Source organism: Anser cygnoides, chromosome 1 (assembly GCF_040182565.1).
Source record: "Anser cygnoides isolate HZ-2024a breed goose chromosome 1, Taihu_goose_T2T_genome, whole genome shotgun sequence".
Classification (NCBI taxonomy): Eukaryota; Metazoa; Chordata; class Aves; order Anseriformes; family Anatidae; genus Anser; species Anser cygnoides.
This window is the reverse complement of record NC_089873.1, coordinates 37,292,413-37,306,314: the sequence shown is the minus strand read 5'-3', so window position 1 is coordinate 37,306,314 and position 13,902 is coordinate 37,292,413. Positions and strand designations below refer to the sequence as shown.

Genomic DNA, 13,902 nt, shown 5'->3' with positions numbered 1-13,902 from the left:
ATGCTGAGCTCAAATTTAAGTCCGTGAAGACAGCGAAACTGTGTTAGCACCTTATAAGTTTAAGCGCTGCTCTGGCCTGTTTTGGGCTGGTATTGTTTCAGCTCTTCAGGTCTTAAAGTCCTTACTGAGAAAAGCCTCTTTATTCCCCGGAACAGTTGCTGGATTGTGTGGCTTTCAGATAATGCTATTGGAACCCAGGCTGTTAAATGAGAACCAGAAGGCTGGAGCTAAGGAGATAAATTATAATTTCCAATCGCCTCCTGACGAATGGAGCTCCCAAAGAACTCTTGTGGCCTGTTTTCAGACAAAACAGAAGGATCGCCATCTTCACAGGTAAAGGACGCAAAAAACCCCCTTTAACGCCCAGAACACCATTCTTCATCTTCTGGTAGAAGCTAATGATATAACACATGCTCCCTTCCCTTTCTTAAGTGCCAAATTGGAAATCACTTTTAAAACACCGCTAGTTGGTGATATGCTCACACATTTCCACAGAGGAGGACGTAAATGTTTAGTTTTGTGCTTTTGTTTTAGCTAGTACACATTAATAGTTTACAGAGAACCCAACATCCTTCTGAGGTGAATGAAGTATCTGAAAAGATAACAATGCATCCTGACAGAAGCGACAGGAGAGAGGGAAGTTAACCAGTAGCCGCTTCGTGCTCTATGAGACAAAACAGAAAGCCCCAAAGGCTGTAAGTCTTCCTGGTTTTGTCCTTAGGTTTTCAAGATCTCTGCTTACATGCAGAAAGTTGCCTCTAAATAAGTCCATGTATGGACGCAAGTACTCCAGAGCAAGAAACCACCGATTTCCCTGTAGTCCCGGAGGCTGTTCCAAAACAAGCATACCAACTCCAGAGTGACTCAGGGGCAGCTAAAATCCCTACCCTGCTTTATTCTAAATTCATCCTATACACACCCCTCTAAATGCACCAGGAATGTGAGGTTCCATTTTCCTGGGGGTCCTTTGGCTGAAGGAGCCCATAACCAATTCAGGGCTAGACCGAGCTACAATAAGGCTGACAGTTTATCCCAGGCTGCCATCAGCTAAACCCTGCATGGTGCGAGGAAGTTTGTACCTTGGGGGCTGCCAAAACTAGAGCTTTTAATGAAACTAGAAAAAGAATACAAAGGAGAAAAAAAAAAAAAAGGTCATATTCCCTACGTAGGGCTGACACAAATGTTACACGTTGCTTGAGTGTTGATCTGTAATGAGGACGCACTTGAATTATGCAACTCAACGGAGCTATCTCAAAATTGGATGGCTTTACTGCATCACCGCCTTGTAGCGGTGCCAGCCAGATGCAGACAGGCAGACTTCTTGACCTTCTGGCTGAGAAGATTAAATCCTTAACAGCGAGATCTCTGCTCTCCCTCCTATTCCCCCATCATTTAAAATACACCCAACAACATAACAAAGGAACCTTTAACCATTTCTTTAAAGGGAATTTTAATTTTCTAGCATGTCTCAGGTAATAAATAGGCTGGACTTTAAATAATACAGAAAAAAGTATCATCTTACAAAGCTGACTAAATGAGACCAAGCAAACAAAATCCTCCTCATACCTTACTAAATATCAGGGCAACGTACCAAGTAGATTCCTCATGTGCAAGTTTCCCTTATCACACAGCTGTGAGGAAATCTTAAGGTACTTGCAAGAGCAAAATCCATATTAACCAAATCCCTGAGGGAGTGTATAGACAGCACCCCTTGGAAAAATAAACAAGGTCATTGAGTCAAAAGATTTTATTTTCGTCAAGGATCAACTGCTTTATATGGCTTTGGTACCAAATATAGAAACATTACCCCATGTACAAAGGCACTATTTTTAAAGATTGTGTTTTTTCGGGGGAAAAAATAGAGTTCTTTTTTTCTCCTAATGGGTCTTCTCTAATGTGTATTATAAAGATCCAAGAAACGTCAGACAGGAAAATGACCAACCAACCGCAGTCTGGAACTGAACTATAGATGGCTTAACTCCACCGGCTTCAGTGGTTTTGAGAAATCACTGCAGAACTTCGTCCAAAAAATAAAATCTTCTTATAGGAATTATAGGATTATTTAGCAACGCTGGTTAAACCATTCACCTTACTTAATTCCCTACGTATATTTAAAAAGGTAGCTAAGAAATGCTGCTCTAAATTAAGCCATGCCTACAGCAACGCGGGCGATTCTTTTAGAAACTATGAGCAAACGTCTGATTAGGATGACAAGCCACATGGAAACTACTTCCAGAACCAGACTTAAAGGGCACCGTTACCAACCAAATTTGGCAGCCCAGGAGTCGTGACGAACCGCGGAGGCATGCAGCGGCGCGGCGAGAAGTTGGGAATCGTCAGCAAACAAAACTGCGAGCGCTCGTGGCAGCTCGGCGAGGGCATGAACGGGGCGAGTGCAAAGCATTAACCCTTGGGCTGGAAATAAACGGTGCTGTGCCCTCGCGGGAGCGGAGCCGGGTTTTCCATTTAGGGACTGCTTGCCACAAACAGGCTGTGTCAGTCCGGCGAGGTGTCTGCCCGCTGCACATCGCTGTCTGACGTCTCTCCAAGGAGCACAGTTTGGGACCGTTCTGGTGGCCACCACAGGAAGCTTGGGAGGGAAAGAGCTCAAAGCCTGACGCGTAGCGCAGAGCTCTGCGCTCTCCTGGACGTAGATAAGCTCGAAACTCTTTACGAATATCCAATATTTATCGCAAATATCTGGCACTATCTATAAACACCCGTCATTAGCCTGTGTTTTCGGCAGTCCTTTGGGATCAGTGTGCCTTGGGGCAGCCCTTACGCTACGGGGACAGGGGCTGGGGCTCAGCCCCCCGGCGAAGCCGGCGTTTGCCGCAGGTCTGTCACATCCACACGGAGCCTAACTCAGCCTGGCGTCAGCCCCGGGAGCGTGAAGGAGCACCAAAACCGGCTAGATTAACCTGGAAAGGGGACAGCGAGGGAAAGGGGACAGCAGGACCTCAGCTACAGCTCGCTCTTTGCGCGTCCTGTATTGCCCAGCGGCGCAGTACAAAGGCGGCGGATGAGCACACCGAGCCCGTTTAGGTAAAAATGATAAATAAATAAAAAGATGACCGAGCTCTGAAGGCGCACATGACGCCCCAGCTCCCCTTCTGGCCGCTGAAGCCCAACTTCCCGAGCCGGGGACCGCGGGGAAGGGACCCGCCGCCCGCTCCCCCCTCACCCCCACCCGCACGCCGCCGGCACCGGGGGCCGGGAGCGGGGGGCCGCGGGGACCGGGCCTGCTCCGGGCGGCCGCGGGGGCCCTGCGAGGCGGTACCGGGGCCCTGCCGAGGGGACCCCCCCCGCCTCTCCCCTCCGCCGCAGGTGCGGCCCCGGCCCAGCCCCCGGCCCCCCCCCCCGGCGCGCCCTCCCTTCGCCGCAGGGGCCGGCTCCTACCTGCGGCTCCTGCGGCGGCCGCCAGCGCCAGGAGGAGCGCGGAGAGCAGCGGCGGCGGCGCAGCGCGCATGAGGAGAGGAGAGGCGAGGCCAGGCCCGCGGGAGCGACGGCCCCGGTTCCCCCCGGTCCCCCCCCCGGGATGGCGGGGACGGGCCCGCCGCCCAGGCAGGCATGACGGGAAATTCCTGGGCACCGGCGGCCAACGCCAAATATGAGCACAGCGCCCGGCGGGGAGCGCCCCGCACGCAGCCCGACCGAAGGCACCGCGCAGAAAAGGGCGAAGCGGCTTCGGGCTCTGCTCTCACACACACACCGAGGGCCTGGAGTGTCCAGGGAAGGGCTGCGAGGCTGGGGAAGGGCCTGGAGCACACGTCCTGTGAGGAGCGGCTGAGGAAACTGGGGGTGTTTGGTCTAGGGAAGGCTCAGGGGAGACCTTATTGCTCTCTGCAACTACCTGAAAGGAGAGTGTGGGGAGCTGGGGGTCGGCCTCTTCTCACAGGTAACTAGTGATAGGACTACAGGGAATGGCCTCAAGTTGTACCAGGGGAGGTTCAGGTTGGAAATGAGGAGACATTTCTTCTCAGAAGAGCAGTCAGGCACTGGGACGGGTTGCCCGGGGAGGTGGTGGAGTCACCGTCCCTGGGGGTGTTCAAGGAAAGGCTGGAGGTGGTGCTCAGGGACATGGCTTAGGGGGTGACAGTAGTGGTAGGGGGATGGTTAGACCAGATGATCCTGGAGGTCTTTTCCAACCCTAATGATTCTATGACATTTTCCAATTTCTATGCCAGCCCTACGCTGCCAGGTAGGATGTGTTGAGGCTGAGGGACCTTTACACAAAGCTCACACACCACCACCACCCACCCCCCTCCCAGCCCTAACCACCGTTAAAAGTTAAGGCAACTCACTGCAAACAAGTATTCACGTGGAAGAGGCATCCAAGTACCTAGAAGGTGAGACACGTGTAAAAACCCCTAATAAACCTTTAATTTGAGTTTGGTTTGCTTTTCGGTTGTTTTTACAGGACAGGGTGACAAATTACAACAAACATCTGATTTTTCTCAAACGTTCGGGTATTATACACATTCCCATCTGTCTTGCAGGAAGGGATATTGGTCAACTTAACAGTTTAAGGTAAAATAAGCTGCATAATAGTACATATTACAATAGTAATGTACAGTGTTTACAAGAAATATATTTTAGAAGCAAGATGGATGCATTTGTATCAAGATGCGACCTTTTAAAATGCCACAACTATTTTTACAATCACTCTTGCAACAGGTCACAAGATGGGGTCACTAAGGTCAGGTTAACAAATCACTATGATGCACATCAAATACAACAAAATTAGTTTATATACATATATATAATACATATACATGTATATTATACATATACATATATGTATATAGTAAAACTCATCAAAATCTACCAGACCTGGCACAATCCACTTACCCATCAAAAATATGTACTTGTCCTCGGTAAGTAGAATTCTGCATGGCTGATTATATATTATATATACTCATTCATTAGCATCTGAGACATAAAACTGAGGATTTAAAATTTTTCGGTTAACAAACTCCAATAATAAACATGGTGCCCACAAAAGCACAAAGGTAAGGCACAATAGGATTTTCTGTTGCAGAATAGTGTGCATCATGTTTACTTAACCATAAGAAAAACGTGCATTATTTGTGCAAGTCCATGCTGCAAATCCATCGTATCTACAAAGTAAAGTGAGTTAACGATAAAATTTTCTGGACTGGTGTACTTCCAGTCTCAACCCCTATGGGATATTCAGCTGGATACTTCAATAAAAATCATTGTGGAAGTTAGGAAGTAAAGCCAATAATCTTAGATTTGCAACTAAACTTCTCAGCAACAATTTTGGAGTTCGGGATAAACGTTAGTAAATTTAGAGCTTGGAATCACAAAATTTACTGTCAGCTGTACTTCTAGTTTGTATCAACCAAAATTGTTGCAAGGAAGTATGTACCTTTTAACATTTTGTCAGGTAACTGGTTCAGTAAAACAAGTTACAACGTACTGGAAAAGTCACTTAATCCCAAATGGTATTTTGTCACAGCCCTGGCAATTGTCATAATAAATACAGCTTTTCACAAAATATTTTTCCAGTATCTGCCAATTGCTTCTTTATTGCTCACAAATTTGAATTCAATACAATTGGTATCAGACCTCTCACACAAAATCATAAGATATTTTAATATAAAACCTATAAAAGATATTTAACTTGTATCTAACACTTTAAGGTATTTGGCCTCTTGTCATGGTATAGCCAAAACCATATAAAACATTAGGTTTTGAATAAAATAGGAAGCTTATTCACTGCTTCAATGCAGACATCCTCACAGAACACAACCAGTTTTGCCACCACCAGCATTTACATTTATATACAAAACCTAGTACATTCTCATTCAGTATGTTTTCCCTCACACTTATAATGCAACCACTAATGCCAAATTAACTTTCCCCATACCCTAGCTGCAGATTATTATTTTACGGCAAGAAAAGAAAAAACTAATATTGACTGAAAAATTTTTTTTAAACTTATTCACCATCAGGAACTGTAGGTTGTTTGTTACAAAATACCCACAAGATTATTTCACAGGAAACTATGGAAATACAGGAAGTCTTTTCTCCATGCTTTTGTATTATCAAAAACACGTCTTGGTGCAAAAATACAGTCACCACATCTGAAAATGTTTAATGAATTCGGTATTCCTCATGCAAAACTTAAATGCACTGGTTTACTATAGCCCCGGAAAACTTCCTGAAGCAATTTCTTTTTTTTCCTGTCAGCTCAGTATTACTGCCTCATTGCTAAGTCCCTTTGGAAACAAGATTTCTGGAACGTTCAAACTTTTATTTAATTCATTAAAGTATTACATACAAAAAGCACTAAAAAAGGAAGACGGCAGCCATACAGGAAAATTCCTGTTGCAAGTAACAGTCCTAGCAGTTGTAGAAAGTCTTCTCAGGAGCTTCCCTGAGAATTAGTTGTGCCTGTCCGAAGACGGAGATGTGACATAGAGTTCATGTGTTTGTTTGATGGCTTTAGTGGAGTGTTGCAGGTAAGAGCCTGGGGAAAACGATGATGATATCGATCTAGCCGCAGGTATTTTACTGTTACCAGCTTTCCTATAAGGCAAATACAAAAACATCTTCTAGTTCAGGATTATTAATTTTTGCTTCAGGATATAGCAAATAAACCCAAACATTTTCATTACATGGAAATTAGTTTACCAGATGACAGTGACTACTAAAAAGACATTTTTTGTTACAGCTCAATACTTCAGATGTTAAACACTTTGCCATCTAAAAGGACATTTAAAACCGCACCCATCCTCTGCCATTTCTACAAGTTTTGTCATAAACCCCGATTTCTTACCATCAAACCAAGAGCCATGTAATGCCTTAAAAGCCTTTCCAGCATACTCTGGAGATAGACACTTGACATATACACAACCCTGCATTAAGAAAGAGAGTTTTTGTTAAAAGTCCAGCTGACAAGGATCAGCAGTATTAAGATGTCACTGGAAAGACACTCACCTCACGTGAATTTTTGTCCACGGCAATATGAACAATTCCATCGTTATCACTGCATTTCTCCAAGATCGCTTCTTGAATTGCTAGATGCCAGTGATCACCTATTTCCCTAAGCAAACAATTAAAGGTTTAATCCAGCATGTCATCTTCTAAAAACTTGCAAAACATGACAGAAACAAATGTGTTAGTAGCTCTAGCAACAAGAACACTAGTCTGAAGTATACAGATTATGATCCAATAGTTTTCATAAAAAGTTTTCCTACGTATAATTCATTCTGTACTTGCCATGAAACCTGACAAAACCATCCACACCTAAAAGCTGCAATATAACAGTTAATTTGGAATACATTTCCATATACTAACAAAATAAGTGATCAATATTGTACTATTAAAATGGTTCAAAAAAATGTGCCAAGTTCAGGTGAGTTTACATTAGAATTCTACGTCTGACCAGGTGAGCTCCTGAAGCAAATCTCTCCATCATCTCCATGCCCCATGCTTTGGTTTGCATTACTGAATCACCTCAGAGTAAGGTGAGCTAAAATCATCTTTGGTTTTCACTCAGTGATGTCATCAAGAGGGCATTTAATGTACCACAGCTGCTAACAGGCATTCAGTCCATAGGACTAGATTAGAGTGGTCCAAAGTCGAACTCTTCAAAGTGTATACAGCATAATGCCAGGTCCTTAGCATCCATTATTGTGCTCTACAGATGTTTTCCTCTAACACTAGGCTACTCTGCACATTTTTGATCTGTTACATAGAGCTGAGATCAAGAACTTGGATAAAGTGCAAAACTACATTTTAAGAGGTACCTCCTTACAACAAATTGAGAATAAAAATTGAGGTTTTGAGCATTCTCCATTCAGTACCTAAAATTATCCAATCACATGACATAGGAATTCAATGTGACATTGGAAAAACCCGTGAGAAAATACAGAAAGTTTCCTTCGGGTGTGAAGCACATGACACTAAAGTTCAAAACCCGTAAGGATAAAATTGCGTGTACAAGTACTTGCACGCAAGTACAACTCCTTACAAACGAATATCAAATTTATGGGCAGCTACAGAGCATCTACTCTGTCAACAGCCACACAACCTTTAGTTATGTGACTCATTTTCATTTTTCTCCTCTAAAAGAAAACATTTTATACTGCTCTTGATTAAAGAAACTACTTAGAGCTACACACAGCCAATAAGTACACTTGGATTCTTCAGGCTTCGTTCCACTGCAGCTTGCTATAGAATCAACGTTTTTTTTCTTGAAAGGTAACTTCTGTCACTCAATGATTTTTTTTTTCCCCTCAGAGTACACGGACCAAACTGTTTAGCTGAAGACCAATGTAAAGTCTACTCATGTTTAGTCCACAGAGAGTAAACATCCTCCTTCCCCACATTCCCAACAATCTCATCCTTGCCAGCTGAGTGGTTTCTTTAAAACTTGACATCAGCTTCTTGCCTCTGGGGCCTACTTAGTACTTCAGCTATTGAATATTTGGTAAATTGGGTCTCATAGTTTGCTTTAAAAAATTCAATCCTAAGAACCAAAAAGAGCAATCCATATTTTAGGTGTTTGTCCTCCCCTTCTACCTGCCTGCCATCACCTTCCTTTCTGAAACTGCAAGCAGCCATAAACTCATCTTTCCACATACACTTGTGTCAAGACAGTCTGTAAGACAACACTTGAGGGACTTTGGCAACATCGAATGCCGGATTTGTTTCTGATATTTGATGTTGACTGGTTAGAGAATCAATTGATGCCACTTACTCAGGAAGATCGTATATAAACAAAGTAGAACAGGGACACAAGTGTGCAAAAGACGCAAATGAAGGTTCCAGTGGCAAGGAGACTTTCCAGTGGAAAATACCTACAACTTAAAAACCTGCAAAAATTAGAAGATATATCCTACTCAGACTGAAAGACCAAATGTTTTCTTTCTACTAGACAGCTCAAAATGAAGGGCTTATGTCAGGAATAGTGTGGCCAGCAGGACTAGGTAAGCGATTGTCCCCCTGTACTTAGTTCTGGTGAGGCTGCACCTCAAATACTGTGTTCAGTTTTGGGCCCCTCACTTGAAACAAAGCGCTGGAGTGTGTCCAAAGAAGGACAACAGAGCTGGCAAAGGGTCTAGAGAACAAATCTTATGAGAAGCAGTTGAGGGAACTGGGTTTATTTAGCCTAGAGAAAAGGAGGCTCAGGGGAGACCTTATTGCTCTCTACAATTACCCCAAAGGAGGTTGTAGCGGGATGGGGATCGGTCTCTCCTCCCATACAACAAGCAACAGGACAAGAGGAGATGGCCTCAAGTTATGATGGCCTCAAGTTGTGCCAGGGGATGTTTCAGTTGGATATTAATAAAGATTTCTTCACTGAAAGGGTTGTGATGTATTCGAACAGGCTGTCCAGGGAAGTGGTTGACTCACTATCCCTGGAGGTATTTAAAAAACACGTAGATGCGGTGCTTAGGGACATGGTACAGCTGTAGACTTGGAAGTGCTAGGTTAACAGTTGGACTTGATCATCTCAGAGGTCTTTCCCAACCTAAATTGGGAACTTGTGGACTTGACGATCCTTGTGGGTCCCTCCCAACTCGGGATATTCTGTGATTCTGTATTCTGAATTGATTCTATGAAGGGAATATACAAGTTCCTTCCAGTTATATAAACAGTTTGAACAGCGGTATTTTCTAAATAACAACAGGCTGTGTTCAGGATGTTAGGGAACTAAAGTCAAAGTTGAAAAAGCCTGGAAATCTTGCCCTGGGCACATTCCCTCCCGCCCAGCTCAGGACTCATGTCCAAGGGGTCAGATTTTTTTGAAAAGCATGCTGTTATCAGCAGAAAGCCAGCTAACACAAGAAGAGTAGGGTAGGCAATCAGCTTTTCTGCTGGTTTGGTATAAACCAGACTTTTTTTTTCCCCAAATACTGCAAGTCACTGAATTACTTCCAAGTGCTCATTTCCTGTTTGGAAATTGAACACAAGTGTATTCTTAGTCTAGTCTGCTTTTTTTGTTTTACAGAACTTGCACAGGAAACAGTAACAGTTGAAACTAACTTGGAATTTCCCATAATGAAACAGGCCCCCCAAAAGGCATGACTTGCCCTTCCTTGATCCTGCATATGTATGTTCCATCAGCTGTCAAGGTGGTTCTTGCAGGAATGCTAACCACGTTTCACGAACAACTCTTGCCACCAATTTAGGGGCAGATACAGAAAAACAAATACGGTTTATCCAAATGATGCCTAGACTGATGTTTTAGAATACAGGTTGGTGTCTGGCATAGTAAATGCCTAGAGCATACACCCAAAACTACTCAAAAATTTTAAGTCAGCTGCTGTGGCCTGAGGGTTCACAACGTTCAGGTAAGTTCCTGACTTTTGGAAATGGAAAGATGGTTCCTGACTCTGCCAGCATTGATACATACAAGTTAACTGGCATGTTCTCCAGATGATTCTCAGACCAAGAGAAAAGACCAATTTTACGGATGGCTTCTACCAGCTACTGGCATATTGTTGAAACATACTTAGTCACTTATAGCTTGCATATAATAGCTTGACTTAAAGAACAACTAAAACTGAACTACACTAAAGAACAACTAAAACTTTGTTAACCATACCTTGCACCCTTGGCATACTTCTCATCTGAAATCAAACTATTTGCCAACCTAATCACATACACTGGTACAGTCTGCGTTTTAGAAGGTCAAGGAAAGCATTCATTTCTTTCAGACTGGGATAAGAACATAAAACCTCCTTCCTTTTGACATACACAGTTGAATAAAGTATTTCCTCTTGCACTGAGGTGCTTTTTGTTTTGTAAATTATTGCGAGGATGTGGAAAAAAAGTAAAGTCCTTTGTAAGACACCTCATGGAAGAGAAATGGGTCAGAGGGTGCAATACAGAATTAGATTAGGAATCCCACTAGGACTATAATTCAGCAGTTCAGTAATGGAGCTAACACAACACCCAAAAGAAAAGATCTAAAACATGTATATGTTAGATACAAGTTGTAATGTTCAAATAGCTGACTGGACAGAGGCACTAAGGAAAAGTTGAAAGAGAACAACTAGTTTATAAAGTTTAGCTTAAACGTACTTTCTAATACTGATCCAATCTATGTCAAGCAACACTGAAGTCTACAGCAAAGGCATAGCCTATAAGGAGGGACTATTTTGAAGGAAGAAACATCCTAGTTACCAGTTCCATTAACGGGATACACTTTGAACAGCTAACGTTTGGAAACAATAAAACCAATGCAGTATACCCATAAATATTACAGTGAAGCTTCAGGACTGGATTTCAGCACTACTCAGACCAACCAATATAGCTCACAAAGTCTCCTTTGTAGCGAGGACAACTGATGTCACCCAAAACTCTCATTAAATCTTTTTTTTTCCCGCCAATTTTTCTAGTGAAGGAGCTTTAAATTTGCCTCAAAACACCTACAAGTTCGGTCTTATTCACCCTACTGCAAGCTTTAATCTATGAAAGAAGCAACAGCTGGGGTTTCTGCCCATAATAGTCATAAAGCCTTAAAGCCACTGAAAACAGTTTTTAGAGTAGTTCTCTAAGATAGAGATAACAAGATCCTCAACTAAATTAACTAACAACTTTTCAATTAATAAGGCAAGAAGCTAAAATAATTAAGCATGTCTAGAAACAGAAATGAAACAGACCGGAAGATGTATATCTGAAGTTAGCAATCACTTGTGTCTCTGCTGGTTTTTTCCTACCTCCTATTAATCCCTATTCTTATCGATAGCTTTTGTTTTGTGTTCAGCTTCTCATACTCCTCAGTCTCAATTAGCATGTTATTTTTACTCTGTAAGGCAGCGTAGCATCCTCTTTTCTCCATTATGTAATCATATCAGGGAATAAATTACTTCAGAGATTTCTGGAGTCCCTGCCCTGGACAAACCAGATTTCAAAGACCAAAAAGGTGTAGCTGGCATAACCAACGTGTTAGTGCCCTAAATGTCAGACCCCAACTCCTAACATGATCTAGTCCACAGCCAGTGAGGATATAACATCACACAGAAGGTGAAGCTTTAAAAGGCTACAATTACTTATTCTACCTTAACTCTTGGCACATGAAGCAAAGTTTGTTACTCATTCAAATACACTATATACTTACACTTCTTTCAAAGTATGCATGTTTACTGTCTTCTTCCAAACCCCTCTCAGAGAACAAAAGTAGACACTTCCAAATCAATACAAAAATAGAGTGAGATTTTTTTTTTAACTTACATAACTGGGTCGAACATATTGCGAATCTTTAGACATGGTGTCAAGCTGTTTGGCGGAGAATTTCTTCTATCTAGATGAAATGCTATAAGATAAACAAATTTAATAGGTATTATGGAAGTCAATAAATACATCTAGCTAACCATTTGATACATTAAAAACAGAAAGGTATTACTCAAATTAATACTTTCATCCACATATGAAAAACCTTCAAGCAAATAAGTCTCCCAAGTCTTCTACCACACTGACAAAAGTGGATCATACCCAGTAATTGATTTTTTTTTTTTTATATATTTATAACTTCTAGATTTAAAGAGATAATGCGTTCACTTATGTTTGGGCCATAGTAAATGGAAGGAATGGAAGGTATTTTAAATACTATGCAGTTGAAAAAAAGCGTTGGCATTGTGTCTATGTGAAAAGATGGATATTCTTAACATCTGGAGCAAATCTTTGGAGCTGCAGGTTAACCAGTTTTAAATACCTAATAAATTTTCATTTCTTCCACTTCCGGGGCAGTCTACTGTCCACTGGTCTAAGAGACAGGGAGATGCTTAGATGGATGTTTCATTGCATCTGTGTTTCAGTAACAACTGTCAAGTACCCCCTCTACAAGGATGGAGCTTGCATAACCCTAGATACTACACGCATGTTGAGAAACTTGAAAAAACACGAAATGAAATGCAGCAGAAGACACAACAGATGCAAGAAAAATGGAAATTAAAAGTAACAGCAGAGTAACTCTTTCAAAGCTGAACAGTCCCATGAAATATCTAAGCTTCTAAAATGAATACTATCTTCTTTCTAAAGTTCTCAAGTTCTCCCTCTGGGAGTCGCAACAGAAGATTGCATCGTAAGAAAAGGAATACAGGACCCTTCAGATTCAAATAAGGTACTTCCATGCCATGAGAAGGCCCAACAAAGCGCATAACCTGGTGAAACAACTTTCAAGGCTTGAAGGAAGTTTTACTTTGAAGATTTGGAGGTGAGTAGATGGAAGAGTTTAAACATAAGACTACAAATCTCAACAAGACGTAATGATGCACCAAGCTGAGGCTAATGCTTCTCCTTTTTCAGTCCCTACTTTGTTGAAGTTTGACAGATTCAAGATGTCACATTTCAGGTGTTAGAAGTCTAAGTTTTAGGCAGCAGTGCTTCTTACTGCTGACCTTTAAAAACAAAATCTTGGAAGTATACCCAACATATATGAACACCACTGCTCTTCCGTAATCCACCAAAAAACACCTATTGTCAGTCACACAGAAGATACTGCATGTGAAAGGCAAGCACTAACCACAAGAAAGTTCACTGCCTGAAGATACAGCATAGATGACTTAGTTCTTACATAAATTTAAGGCAAAAAAAATAATAAAAAAACAAAACCCGAGCATACAGTTACCAACTAGAAGTTAGAAAATGTGGGCTCTGAATCTAACTTTAACCTCCACAAATGCTCTAATAAGAGAAATGCTCTAATAAGAGAATGCTCTAATAAGAGGATATACACACATTATCCAAGTCACCAACACCTACAATTGTCCAGTTTTTCTTGGGAATGTTTTTCTAAATATGCTGGTGACACTGCATCTATCTTTGAGCTGCCTATAGCTTAAGGACAAGTCCTTTTTTCAATAGCACATGGTTTTGTAAAGTTTTTTGCCCTTGATTAAAAATTGTATATAGGGTATACAA

General features: G+C 42.0%; 2 protein-coding genes across 5 annotated transcripts in view; both read right to left on the bottom strand.

The window, feature by feature from the left end:
- The window catches only part of MSRB3 (methionine sulfoxide reductase B3), an 84,616-nt gene extending 81,054 nt beyond the window's left edge, over nucleotides 1-3,562 (bottom strand). For 2 of the 3 annotated variants that reach the window (XM_066992598.1, XM_048065406.2), the window contains exon 1: nucleotides 3,400-3,513. Coding sequence is in view for 1 of the 3 variants with exons in the window: in XM_066992606.1 (XP_066848707.1) it covers nucleotides 3,400-3,469 (70 nt within the window). In the remaining 2 variants the exon portion in view is untranslated. Of the gene's footprint in view, nucleotides 1-3,399 lie in introns of all 3 variants that reach the window. The other variant, XM_066992606.1, reaches the window with a different exon arrangement.
- A 799-nt stretch (nucleotides 3,563-4,361) lies between these two features.
- The window catches only part of LEMD3 (LEM domain containing 3), a 48,940-nt gene continuing 39,399 nt past the window's right edge, over nucleotides 4,362-13,902 (bottom strand). For both annotated transcript variants that reach the window (XM_066992586.1, XM_066992589.1), the window contains 4 exons: nucleotides 12,214-12,295; nucleotides 6,967-7,072; nucleotides 6,806-6,884; nucleotides 4,362-6,555 (listed from right to left, as the gene is read on the bottom strand). In XM_066992586.1, the coding sequence (XP_066848687.1) occupies nucleotides 6,392-6,555; nucleotides 6,806-6,884; nucleotides 6,967-7,072; nucleotides 12,214-12,295 (431 nt within the window). In that variant the 3' untranslated portion in view covers nucleotides 4,362-6,391. The remainder of the gene's footprint in view (nucleotides 6,556-6,805; nucleotides 6,885-6,966; nucleotides 7,073-12,213; nucleotides 12,296-13,902) is intronic.